This window comes from Fundulus heteroclitus, chromosome 8 (assembly GCF_011125445.2).
Source record: "Fundulus heteroclitus isolate FHET01 chromosome 8, MU-UCD_Fhet_4.1, whole genome shotgun sequence".
Taxonomy (NCBI): Eukaryota; Metazoa; Chordata; class Actinopteri; order Cyprinodontiformes; family Fundulidae; genus Fundulus; species Fundulus heteroclitus.
Genome location: NC_046368.1, coordinates 10747492 through 10761451, shown reverse-complemented (window position 1 = coordinate 10761451; position 13960 = coordinate 10747492). Strand labels below are relative to the sequence as shown.

The 13960-nt window shown below is 37.7% G+C and overlaps 1 protein-coding gene across 2 annotated transcripts in view; it reads left to right on the top strand.

Moving 5' to 3' along the window:
- phf24 (PHD finger protein 24) overlaps positions 1-12742 on the top strand; it is a 51725-nt gene extending 38983 nt beyond the window's left edge. The window contains exons 4-9 of one of the 2 annotated variants that reach the window (XM_021318763.2): positions 470-548; positions 886-1088; positions 1638-1801; positions 5569-5601; positions 7507-7584; positions 11430-12742. In XM_021318763.2, the coding sequence (XP_021174438.2) occupies positions 470-548; positions 886-1088; positions 1638-1801; positions 5569-5601; positions 7507-7584; positions 11430-11526 (654 nt within the window). In that variant the 3' untranslated portion in view covers positions 11527-12742. The remainder of the gene's footprint in view (positions 1-469; positions 549-885; positions 1089-1637; positions 1802-5568; positions 5602-7506; positions 7585-11429) is intronic. The other variant, XM_021318764.2, reaches the window with a different exon arrangement.
- The last annotated feature ends 1218 nt before the right edge of the window (positions 12743-13960 follow it).

Here is a 13960-nt window from a genome sequence, read left to right as displayed (position 1 = left end):
CATGGCCCTACAGTTTAGTCACAATATCTTTCCACTTTCAGAGAGTCAATTGAACAGTTATCTGTAAGATGGTACAGGCTTTGCACTTTATTTTACATTTTAGCCTGCTATCCATTTCTCCACAGCTCTGTTCCTCACCTTTCTCTGTTCCTTTAACTTTATTGATACAGTTGTGAAATTGCACACAGGCAGACTCCATTTACTTGTTAGGTGACCTTTTAAATTATCCCTTTTCTTCTGACCTATAACTATGTACTAGTTTGTCTTGTTTTACAACATACAATAGTCGTAAAGTAGATTAAGGTTAAGAAACTACTGTATAAAAAAGTTGAAAGGGTAGAACATTATTTCAAGGCAGTATAACATGTATTTTTTTTTTCTTTTTTAAGTGTACACAGCATGTGATTGATTTAAGAAAGCTTGCTGTGTTTTTGGTAAAGCTTTGCTTTTATCGCTCTGAACTCTGCAGGACAACGTGAATCTCCTTCTGACAGAGGAGGAGATGTACAGTCTAATGGAGACGTTCAAGCAGTGCAAGATCATCCCAGGTGAGTCCGGTAAAACACAAAACAAGGCTTCCAGTAGAAAGAAGCTTTGTTTGACGCCCCCAGACATAATCATCTGAGTTTGGTTACTTTGGCTGTACTGCTTTCTGTTTTGTTCAGAATCAATCCTTTCCCCGGAAAGTTTCCTCCTTCTCTTTTGTCAAAGTAGTCATTTTTCATAGGCCCAGATTTTGTCTGTGTTATCCCAAAGCTCGGCAGGTTGACAGGGATAGGTGGTCCCGTCTTCTCTGAAGATGACTCATCCTAAACTAATTATATCTAGGAGACCAGTGGGTGACAAATTTACTGTGATGTGATGAATTGCTCCTTGCCGTTGCAGAGTCATGCCTGGTGTCAGATGAGCTGCTGCAGTACCGCCACTTTGTGTCCAAGCAGCAGTTCGATAAGGACCTGAGTGATGAGCAAGAGGAGGAGGTTTTGGCCCAGTTTGCTGCTCTGGATCCTGAGAAGAAGGGTCACATCGAATGGTCAGACTTTCTCTACTTTGAGTCTCTGGCTGTTTTGAGGAAGTTCAGGACAGAGGTATAGTATTTTGATGGGGAAGAAAGATACTTTATATGATTGGTAGTTAAAAATTGGAACTCTCACATGCCATATTACATCACCACTTACTACAATGTTTTATAAAATCCATAGTATTTATAGTATGTTTTTTTATTTTAATATATATCATAATGTAAATTATGTAATTTGGTAATTTGTAATTCATGGTATTTATTTAATTAGTTGCTTTAATCCAGTGGCCTTAATTAGTAACGTTATTATCAATGATTTCCACAGGCCATATTTAACATTGGTCTCGGTGCATAGCTTTGACAGATTGAATTTTATGCAGTAGCATGAGGTAAGGCAGAGATTGCAGATCATATCAATCAGTGCTAATGTGGTTGAGAATGATTCAGGCAAGAGCCCTAAATATTGCCGTTGGCAGAAAACGACATTAGAATAAATGAAACCATATATGTTGATGGATGTTTTAAAATTAATACAAATAAGTGCAAACAGTCCACGTTCCTTCATACTTTTATGAAATTGTTTTTTTCCCTGTATTTATTTTTTATTTTTTTTCAGAACTCATTGGTGCGTCTGTTGACAGCTAAGGAAAGAGACAAGGCAAGGACTGTTTTTCAAGGACTGGCCACGGATAAAGATGGCGCGATCACGAGGGCGGAATGCCGCCAGGCGCAGCAGTCCTGGTTCCACAAGCTCAAAGATCCCCAGTCCTGCAATGTGAGGTGAGGACACAACACGACTCTACTTAAAGGCGGCAGTTTAGGGAGTCAGGATCTCATCTGCATGCAGACAGCAGCGGGTGGAGCGATGAAAAAGGATGGACTGCTTAAAGATGAGAGACAGAGATGGAGAGAAGAAAGCAGTCGTGAAATATGCTTCACCGTGTGAGAATAAGTCACGAACAATGCCCGTTTTCACTGATGTGCTCTAAGCACAAAGACACAATCACTCTCCTTAACAATAAGCAGATCCTAAAATGCAAATCAGCCTTAACGTCTTGATTTGAGACTCATTAGGTTCATCTATTCAAATATGATTTGCATCTAGAATGCTTAGCCAGCTGTGGGTTTCAATAAAGTCTGGCAGGAACATGTTTCTCACTCAGTGGTATCACCTCATTTTAACACCATTATTTCAGTTCAGTCTTTTTTTCACTCTGGTGTCAGGTGTATTCACAGTTCATGATGTTCCATATGATTTAACCGTGCAGTGGGTCTGCATTACAGCCAAGGTTACCTGGCTGTTGACCTGTTGTCTTTCACTTACACACATGCTTAAAAAAAAAAAAAAAAAAAAAAAAAAACTTTCTGGTTAACGTTACATAGGCCAAAACCAGCAGTTAATTACATTAATCAAATGAATGTGAACATTATGATTCTCATTCATATTCCTGCAGGCTGGGTTAATATAAAGACTGTCGAACATGCAAGTCACCAAAACCCTGGGTTTGGAAAAGATATAATTTTTCAGTTAGCACATGGGTTTGGGAATCTGAGAAAATCAATTTAAAAGTGATTTTCACAAACACTCTCTTTCCAATCTGGCTGAGCTTGAAGAATTTTTAACAATACACAAAAAAAAAGTCTCTGGACGTGCCAAGCTGGCAGAGACACCCCTCAAAGGACTGAATATTACTGCGCAGCCATTATTTTTACTGAAAAATATTGGAAACCATGAATCACTTTCCTTCCACATTTATACACTACTTTGTGTCACACATACAATGTTTTACAAGTAATTCCACATAAGACACATTGAGTTTTGTGAGGAAAAGTCTAAGGGACGGGAATCATTTTACATATCATTGACATGTAAAATTATTTCATCTTGATGTGTTTTGGCTACAAAAACTAGGAAAGGTATAATGTTTACCTAGTTGACTCACCTCTTATAGGATTGCTTCGCACCTGTCACCTCTGAAACATCCACTTTTGTGGCACTGGTGGCCTTTCTTGACAGTAATCAGACAGGAAATGGGCAGAGAGAGAAGGGGGGAGGACATGCATCAAAGGTGCTAAGGTTGGGAACGGAACCCAAGAAGGTTGGTTTGGGGACCAACAGTCTACTCTCTGTATAGGGCAGCAGTTTTATACCTACACCCTGCAACCCCGCACCTCAAACATTTACCTTAATGGAAAGTACTGCAAATTTTTTCCAGATAGAAAACAAAGAAGTTGACACTAAATTGTAGTACTGTTCAGGACGTAGCAGGCAATCATATATCTATGTAGTTTTCTGTTTCAATGTCAGAATAGCAATCAGCTTTTTTTTTTGAAGACAGGAAAAAAGTTATTGGGTTGTTTCTGAATATTTATTGATTTATTCGATGTTTTTCCCCCACTGAAATCTGTATGAACATTTTCCCTTATGGTATTTTAAATTATTCCTTTTTTGTTATGTCCTGTTTGTCCCACCGGGGTTTTGCATTTGTGTGTTTTCACGAGCTGCAAAACCAATTGCCCTTCAGGGATATCTGAGTAAAGTTAAGTTGAGTTGACCTGAAAAAGTTAATTAAAAAGGCGATGCTTCAGATTGCCCTGAAGTGTAGCCTTCAAAAGCTCATCCCACTAGTGCTGTCTGAGTGAAAGAAAGAAAGAAAGAAAGAAAGAAAGAAAGAAAGAAAGAAAGAAAGAAAGAAAAAGCGGAAATAATTAAAGCATATCGGCTATTTCCAAACATTTGAGGTTGAGAAATATTTTAACGTTTTAACAGCTTATTGTTTTAAATTAAATGTACTCTGGTTAAACTGCCAGTCAATTGAATCACTGAACCGGTGACATCAATACAGCCATGTAATCGTGTGTGCAGCAGCTGCTCTGTGTTTTTAGCCATGATACAGGTGTAGAAATGAATGCAATAACTTTACGTTGCCCCTCATGTCTTGTGAGGAGCAATGGGACATAACAGCGTCACAACAAATCCCTCCATGTGTAGCGTTGTGGTCAAACTGAATCAAAGGAGATCCAAAACTTGTAATTACTTTCACAGTGCAACGCAGTTGGGACACAACAGCAGAACAATGTGTAATCCGGTGTCAGTCCCTGTAAGATAAAGTCCCAAAATATGTGAGCATAGGGCCGGATAATTCAATAACAATATATATTGATTGATAGACGTATATCGATGATAGAAAAAAAAAGGTCAATGAAAAGTTCAATAGAATAACAGTTTTACTTCCTTTTGCATTCTAGCCATGTAGGTTAATATCACAGTCATCACATCCTCCCAACTAATCACAAACGCAGACCCAGAAACGCTCCGTCACCAAGCTCCGCCCCCTTCAAAGGGTTCAGAGGGCACACGTTCTTTTTATCTTGTTTAAAAACTTGCAGTTTTGGTAGACAGTTGGTTGAATAAAGGGTTGAGTTTGAATTCAGCAATTACATGTTCTGTTCTGTATCTTAAAATTGGTCGCCAAGCAACAGCATGAAATGGTCAGGTCTGCCCTTAAAATAGACATTGTAAATTTGTTGATAATTATCGATATCGATCAATATGATTTCTATTTTATCGATATGCTTTTTATCTACATCATCCAGCACCATGTGAGCATGAAAGCATTCATCTAACTTAAAGAAGGCATTTATTGTTAATGTGTCATTTTACTTTGGGTGTTCTGTCATTTCATTCCCAGTGCTGAAGTAATATGTCTATTGCTGTGAAAATGTGTTTCTTTCTCCTCACAAACTGTCTATGTTTTTGCCTTTGTCAGGCGTACACGTTTCAGATCATCAAATTGCTATACCTGTGATGTTGTGTCAGTCCGCAGAACATTTTCTCAAAAGCCTTGGAGAGTATTAAGATGTTTTGTGGGTCTTTGGGATGTTTTTGATCTTGGAATTCTCCAATTGATGCAATATTTGCTTTCTTTTTCACGTAGCTAAATCCTGAATGCTGACTGAAACCAGAGCAAATGCAGAGCTTTAGATCTTGTTTTGGAGTGTATTGGGCTTCCTGATTAGTCAACAATATGATATTGAAATAATTAAGGGAGGCTGGCAAACCCCGGAGAGGCTGACCAGTATTCCCTGTTTTCTCCCTTTGTGGAAAAAAGGCTGTCATATTGGTTTCATGGAGATACAACTGTGATAAAAACATAAAAACAAGATATCTGTAAGGGTGGAAACACATTTTCATAGCATTGTATAATACGGTATACTAGTTTTCATGTTATACTTTACAAATCCACTTTTAATTAATGCACTGGAGATTTCTGACCAATCCAAATTTTACTCCAAAATAGTACCTTGAGGAACTCCACAAAGGCCACGTATTTGATAAATATCCCTCCTAGAGTATAGAATTGATATCTTCAAATCTTTAACAAAAAAAAACAACAACATAAATCTTCACTGTAATTGAAGTGCATTCATCTTCAGCAACATCTAACTGTGTGTGCATGTGCCTTGTCTACTGTTTAACCTCTTGTGCTGGTACTGTCACTTTTCCTGTGCGGTACCATTCCATATATCTCACCTATTCCCCACAGACTCATGGGATTCTGCTCACCTATGAATTGTGGGTGAGTGTGACTCAGCATTGCATGGCTTGCCTCTTTTTATTCACTTTAACAGCCACCGTTTCCCTGTAGTCCTTCAAGTGTTCTCAGACAAACTCTTGATTTAGATTTAGCGAGGAGAGCGCAACAGAGAGATCCCTCTTAGCTCCAAACTGATACTATAAACATTAATCAATCAAAGAGGCGCATTTAGAGGGCAAGGAGGTTTAATGAGCAGTGTGCATGCTCTTTATATCTTTGTTTCATGCTGCGCAAGGTGAGGCGCGGAATTAGGATGGCCTCTGAGGATTAGAGAAAAGCTTTTTGTTCTCTTTATTAGAGCTTTTCTTTAAAAGCCTCACTTAACAGACAACAGTGGGCAGATGGAAATTAGGTTCTCATCTGAGTTAAATCTAACGATGCAATGCGGCCTTAGTCTTGCTCAACACATATCAAAGAAACATTTTTTCATCAACAAGGTGCCATTTCAACTATGGCACTTTGTTTCACAGACATTAGGAAATTAGTTAATCCATGATTTGTTGGGTTCCCAATAAAAAAGAAAATGCAATAAAAGAAATGTGTATGTGTCCATTTTTCACAGACCCACTGAAGAAGGATGTTATTCATTAGCTTTTACAGCTAAATTTGATGAATCATCATCTAAATCTGTAAAGGAAAACATTATGGACATTTTAATGTGATGAGAAAACCAACAATAACTAAATTCTTCCTTCAAATTATTAAGTGGACTGACATTGTACTTAATTGTACTAAGTATACAACACCTAGCAAAATTATTCATTTATTAGTATTTTATTTGACAGATTTATACAAAAGTAGTTCATAAGTAAGGAAGAAACTGATGTGTTTACTTTAAATTCTTTAACAAGTACAAATGTTAGAGTTAGCTGTGCACAATCAATTTTTAATTGGATTTGTGTCTTGACTTTGATATCAAGCATTCCATCGTAGCTCTGGCTTAGGTTTGCCTGCTGGGAGCTGACCCTCCATCCCTATTCTCAAATCATTTGCAGTCCCTAACACATTTTCTTCCATGACTGCCCTGAATTTAGCTCCATGATATCATCCAGCCTATCATCTCTCACCAGCTTATCTGTCCTAGATGAAGAAAATATTCCCCACAGCATGATGCTGCCAAAAACCAATTTGGCTATGGATGGATTATGTGTTCAAAATGATGATCAGTGCTTGTTTCCTTCACATTTAGCATTATGTATTTATGCCAAAATGCAAAATTTGGTGTCATCTGGCCATGTGACAAAGTGCAAATGGCACGTCCTATGGTTATCTTTCAACAATGGCTTTCTTTAGGCGACCGTTTTATTAAGAAAATATTTGAGGCTTGTAAGAATAGTAGCTATGTAGTCATGGACATTTTTAGCTGCTTCTCTGATTTTATAATCGATTCCACATAACATTCATGCACTATTTTGTGTTCCTCAGTCTATTCAGATCCCAATTAAATACTCCAAAGCGGTGGTCTGAAACTCCAGGCATCGAGGGCTGATGTCCTGCAACTTTTAGACGTGTCTCTGCCTCAACACGCCTGACTCCAATATGAGCTCATTAGCAGAGCTTGGCTCCATGCTAGTGCTGTAGCTTAGCCATTTGATTTCTGTGTGTAGGGCAAGGGACGCATCACACAGTGGCCGTCGAGGATTTGAGTTGGAGACCACTGCTCTAGTTTAAGTTTAATTTTAAGGCTCTGATTTTGATAGAATGTGAAAAACGGATATATCTTCGCAAGAAATTCTGAGTTGAAAATAATAAGAATGCATCGTCTGTTTGTTTTTTTACACATATAGGTTTCAAATTTTAATCCATGTCAGTGGAATTTAATTGTTTATATGAAGCTGCCACCTCCTAATGTGCTGTCACGCTTTTCTTCTCTGTTGTATTATTTAGTATAAGTCATGTTGGCCCCATATGTGAGAGCAGTCCAGCCAGCTCTGGCAGCGAAAGGAGCAAGACTGATGAAAACAGGTTTGTACTTTTAGTTAGAACAAATATTTGACAGTAAACAATAGGCTCTGAAATATCCTACACACTTTGTGCTTAATTGGCTATTGCAACCCTGCAGGGTTTTTTTCCCCCACTCTGAAAAGACTGTAAGCTGTTCCTGGGCAGCAACATTATTTTTAATAAAGCAGTGCGACCCAGAAGTGTTCACAAGGACAGCGAGGACCCGCTTCAGGCTAAGCTGCCCTCATAAATGGCATCAAACTTACTTTTGAACTATTAGCAGAGCGTGCAGGCAGAGCCTCTTTGGGATAACAGGATGTTTTGGACTTGTATTATGCCACATCACATGATTTTGCAATACTTACAGCTAATTCTACTGACCCTGGGGATCCCTAAATGCATATTGGGAGTTAAATTAGACAGAGCACTAATTAGCAGAGCATGTTAATTTTTTATAACTCAATTTTCAAAGCATCAAGTGGCATATTACTATTAAAGAGAGATATGATGGTCTCTTTAATTATATCATTTGGATTGAGGGCAGTTTTATGCTTTGTAAGAAAAAATACTTTTTATACAACGGTATGTTTTATATATCAATCATAAAAGAAGATGTTCAAGACTATAAATGGGAATAATGTTAGTAGTATTTTTTTCATAAAAAGATCCAATCTAACCCTCTCAACATAATTCAAGCCAATGATATAAAGTTGTCCATGTTTGGTTCACCAGGTTTTTATTGAAACTAGTTAAATTAACGGAATTTCTAACTGGTTCAATAACTTTTTCCAGCCAATAAAAATATTAGATGTTAGATAAAGAGAATACCTTATACAAGTTTTCATACCCCATGAGGATTTACACATCTTGTCACTTTACAACCACAAACTTCAGTGTGCTTCACTTAGTCTGTATGTGATTAGATAGACAGAAAGTGGCGCTTCAATGTAAAAGGGAAGGAAATTTCTTCTTTTTCCTTTTTCAAATGAAAATATTTAAAATTGAGACATGCAACAGACTGGCTTGAAATAATTTTCCTTCCCTTTTACAATTATGCACTTATTGGTGTTGGTTTGCCAATAACACTTTCAATAAAATATGTTGAAGATTGCGGTTTTAAAAATGACAAAATAAAAATAAATTCAAGAGAGATAAACATTTTAAAGAGAAACATTAGACTTCTGTCAAGATTATTGATATAAACTTAGGAAATTATTTAAACTCTTCATGGATAGCTAATTTTGGGTGGTGGGTATTGTGGACAGACATGTTTAAATTTATCCAGATTTGCTCCTAAGGTTCAGCAGAGTCTGGCTAATTCACATCAGCACTTTCATAATTTTGCTATAGTCACATTAAGTTTTCTTAGTACTTGCTTGGGGGCTTTATGTTGTTGAATTGATTGGCAAATGTTATTCTGACATTGTTACTCTTCTAAGGTTTCTTTCAGAATGATTTTTTTTTCCTTCTGTACCCAAAATAAAAAAAAGGTATTTTTACAGGTAGACTATTACATGTAAGAGAGATATTTATTCTCAATTGTATGCTACATTCAATGTTGTTTGTCTATTGGGCTGAAAAATATTACATTTTGTTCTCAGAGAGAAGCTTAGGGCAGAGTTTCCACCATGACTTGGTACAGAAAGTGATTGATGCCCTGGCATTTTATCATTTTTAATATCAGAGGCTAATCTGCTTTGAGGTGATTGGAATCCCGTGGAAAACGAATGTTCTTTCCTCAAATCTGTGGCTTAACGCTATGTTATGCCAGTGACAGCATTTGATTTGGTTTTGCTGTGTTTTGTTCATACACCATTCAAACCTACCATCGATAGCAGTTGTTTTTCAGAACATGTCTGCCCAGTCGGGACATAAACAATGGACGTCTTAATGGTTTCTGAAGCTAGCAATAAATTCTTTGGGGCTTGTAGATAATAGGATTTGCTCTCTATTGAATGCCAAACCTCCATTTAGATCCAATGACAGAGTTTTTCTTTGGGGGGGTGGGGGGGGTTGTAAGCATGGTCTGTCCCTGAGACGCTTGATGTGGGTTTGTATGCTTCCCAAAGAAGTCATTGTTCAAGCAGCATTACATTTGTGCTTACAAGTTGGAATTTCAGCTTCAACTCTGAAAGAAATAACAAAAAGTTATGAATTTAGACATAATAAAGCGTCTGTACCCTGGTCCTAAAAATACGGCAGCCATACACATGAATCACAGCAGAAGTTGCAGTAATAAAGTGCCTGTCTGCTCTCATAATATTCTCACCTTGAAATTACACCATTATGGCGTTATCTGTGGGGATATGCAGTGCCATTTTGTCCTCCAAATGAGTTGTGTTTAGAAACAGCCAATGAGATTATCCTGGTCTGATCTGATCTTATCTGAGCAGACTATATTGTACCAGTATTTTACTAGGCTTGTTACTGTCATATATCCACATGTGAATTGCCACATTGTGAATACAGTGACATGTTCAACACATATTTACATTGAATGCAGTCAAATTCATTTTATAATGTACAGTGGTAAATATTTGCTTGAATGAGGAGAGTCAACCGACAGCAACAATCAGCCTTTCTGTGCAAGCATGTGGCAACAGTGGTAAGGAACAACCCTGTTTTACCAGGAAGCAACCTCCAGCAGAACCAGACTCAATGTCAATATTGATCTGTTGCTAACAACTGGGGATTGCAAGATCACACTTCTACCCATCTGTGACTAAATATAGATAGATAGATAGATAGATAGATAGATAGATAGATAGATAGATAGATAGATAGATAGATAGATAGATAGATAGATAGATAAGCAGGGGGGCGAGCATGTCTAATCTGCCACAAAGTTTGCCTTGCTGAGTTTAAATTTAGGGTTCTATGAGGAAGTTTTTTGCATCAGCCATGGCAGGAACGCCTATAAGGACTTTAAGTTGCTTCACTGCAGACTTTTTTAATGCAGTGAAATCATTATTTTTGTAAGGTGGATATTGGAGTGCACAGCTGAATAGGTGGAGTGTTTCTTGGGTTAGATCCAGAGATCAGCTGCTCTCTCTACTGCTGCAGCTGCAGCAGTCTGGAGCAGAGTGGGCAGCGGCTCTCTCTCGTCCCTCACATGGCTGTTTGATCAGGGGGCTGTGAACAACTTTTTGAACCAAACATTATTTAGAGACAAAACTTAATAGCTTTCAGTATGTGCAAAATGAGAGAAAGCCTCGCTAAATCCCCCGATCAGATTTAAGTTATGAAATACAGCGCACCCATCTGTGTATAGAAAGCTGAGTTGTCCTTTTTTTCCCCTTTGTTTCCTTTAGGCGTACTTATAGTTTGTAAATAGTAAAATTATATGTTGAGTTGACCCATTCCACTCAAGGTGGTCCTTAATATCAATGTTGTGGCTCTTCAGTTTAACTTTTCCCTGGACTTTGTTGTGAAAACCTTGTCGTTTCTCCTCGCCCTTGGCCAATCAGTGAACAGCAGTGAAATCAAAATGCTCGCAAAGCAGGTGGAGCTGAGTTGAGCCGGGCCAAACAGAGCCGATGTAAAAGGGGCTTAAGCCCACATCACTGACAGATCTGTAGCTGACTGAAATGCAGACAAGTTGATCTTTGCAACTGCACTTTCAATGTATTTAAATAGAGTATCTTACAATTACTTTTTTTTATTTTATAGATTATAGCTAAAAGTAAGAATGTAACTCCCTCTATTTTATATTTTAAATAGAGAAACTGCAAACAACAATGCTACATATTTCAGGTTTCTGCCTAACCTACATCTTCAATCATAGATTAATTAATAATGTAATTTTAAAGCGTGCCTAACAGCTATCTAAGTAACCAATAACTATTTTGTTGTTTTATATTCAATAGGCCATTGACATGGGCAGACTTTCTGAGGGAGAGTGCCATCTACATTTTGGCAGCTCGGCCCAATAGCTCTGCCATGCACATCCGGATGCCTCTATAGTCCAAGGTCCTCCACTGCAGCCCGCAGAGAGAGGAAGAGCGGTGTACTCCGTGGATGAACTGGGGGAAGAGATAACCATGCTGACATGATGTCATGAAGAGTTGAACGGAGGGAACCGGTTGAAGCACCAAGAGATAGCGAATGAAGCAATCAACAATCTCCTCTCCAGTGTCACTTCAGCACAACAACAAAGGCAACACAGACGTGTTTGATACACAGGCACCCTAAGTGGCAGCAGCTGTCATAGATCCAAACCCAAAACCTTGTCAGTTTCTAAAAAGTGTAAGAGATACGGCGGGCGGGACAGCCATCCTCTTCTTAGCTGGTTTGTGATATTTCTGAAACTTTTGGTATCGTCACAAGCAGACAAGAAGCCAGGATGCTAGAAGTGGCACAATGCCGTGGGAGCTGCTTACCACTCGTTTCCGAGTGGGTTCGTTCGCGTGACAGGCCTTTGCTCTACACAAGTGTTCATTACTTTGAGCTTCATCACATGCTAATTATAAATACATGACATTATATCGGGTTTTCAGTTCACCCTCAGAGCCCCTGGTGAATTACTGCTATCCGTACCAAGTAAAAGCAACCTGTAACACGTACCAATATAAATTATTATTGATCAAAATCTGTATTTATTCCTGAATCTTTAGACGTATCCTTTGTTTTCCCAGTCTCATCCAAGAATCTGTGTTCTTTTGAAATACTAACTGTGAAAAGGATGTGAACATTAATGAAAGCTAACCTCGTAAGTGACATGTATGTGTATGTATATATACTGCCATATCGTCCTACCGCTTTTGTTGTGCTCTCAGAGCTGCACTATGACAAGGTTAAAAAAAAAAAAAGTGGAAAAAAAAACAATCGCTTGTTTCGTTCTAATCACAATATTTGCACCGTGAGAATGCCATAAAATGTAATCATTGTCTGACATAACCACTGTAATGAACTACTGACAGAAAGTGAGGTGTGACAGATAAATGGTTCTGCTTCCCAGAAAGCCACACCTATTGTGACAAAGTAGCCAGGAAAAGCAGGAAGGACATATATGCTGAAGAGCGTAAAAGAGATTTCCCTTTAAACCACTAAGGCATTGGACATTGTGTAGTGTTTCTGAAAGTTATATGCTATGTTCTTTTAATGAATAAAGTATAGGAATAAAATAAAGTTGTTGGTTAAAGACATATGTCACAGTGTTTCAATAAACACATGGCATTTACACTTGACTTTGTGTCCTGTGTTGTTCACACATAATATATTCTATCCATCAGATGTGGGGAGTGGAGTGTGTGTGGTGGTGTGCGCCAGTCCTGAACCAAGCAATATAATATGATATAATATGATAATTCACTTATTATTTTAAAGGTTCCTTTCTTCAATCCACTTTCCTATAAAAACAAGGTTTATTGAATGCAGCATCAGTGCTAAATCATTGAGTGATGAGTTTATTTAAGGGTATCAGTTGAAAGGGGGCTGAAAACAATCTAATCGCACATGATTTAGGTTTTACGAGGGAGAAAATGTAAACCTTTTACAGTTTTTATAATTGTTTTTCCAACTGTTGCGTGTATCATTGAAATTGATTTAAGATCTATTATGATTTTAAAAAAGGAAAAAAAAATGCACTTAATTAACTCGCAGAATTGGATCCCATGCATAGATTTACATTAGTTTGCACTACATTAACGGACATAACATTTTTAAAGCAATGAAACCTGAAACATAAATCATAATCAACATTTTCATTGGGTTCACATTAGGAAAAATCTTCTTAAAATCCAGTTGTCGACAACACAAAACTATGGTAGCCACACCTTTCTTAAAAAACAGCAAGTGAGTAACATACATGGGGGAGGATGTGTCATCTGGGTCCATCGTGTCAGATGGGCTATAGCTTTAACCAAAACAAAGACTGCTATGTTCTTTTTAATACATTTAACAAAATCGCTGTGTAAATGTGTGCAACCAGACCTCAAAAGATGAAGTGAGTATCCATACTCTGCAGATGGACACAGCTTTGCAATGAAATAATGCACGATTTATCACATTACAAATAGTAGGCTTTTCCTTATCCAACAAAAAACACTTCTTGGTGAAAACACTTTCTACTACAACACTAAGAGATAAGATTTTTGCAAAGATTTGTCTTCAAGAGATGGACGCCACAGACCAGCAGACGGCTGCACTAGGTGATGAGGAAGCATGTTTTTCAGGTGAGTAAATATGTTGTTGACCATTGTTTATATGATAATAAACATATCTTCAAAATCAACTACAGTGCTGTAAAACAGATTTACACACTTACTGATTGCCCGTGATTTTTTTTGTTTTTTTTTACTTTTATCATACTTTCATGTTTGAGATTATCAAACACATGTTAATATCAGACTGCAAAGAAGACTCCAAAGTAATGTAAAAGACCACTTGGTAGTTATTT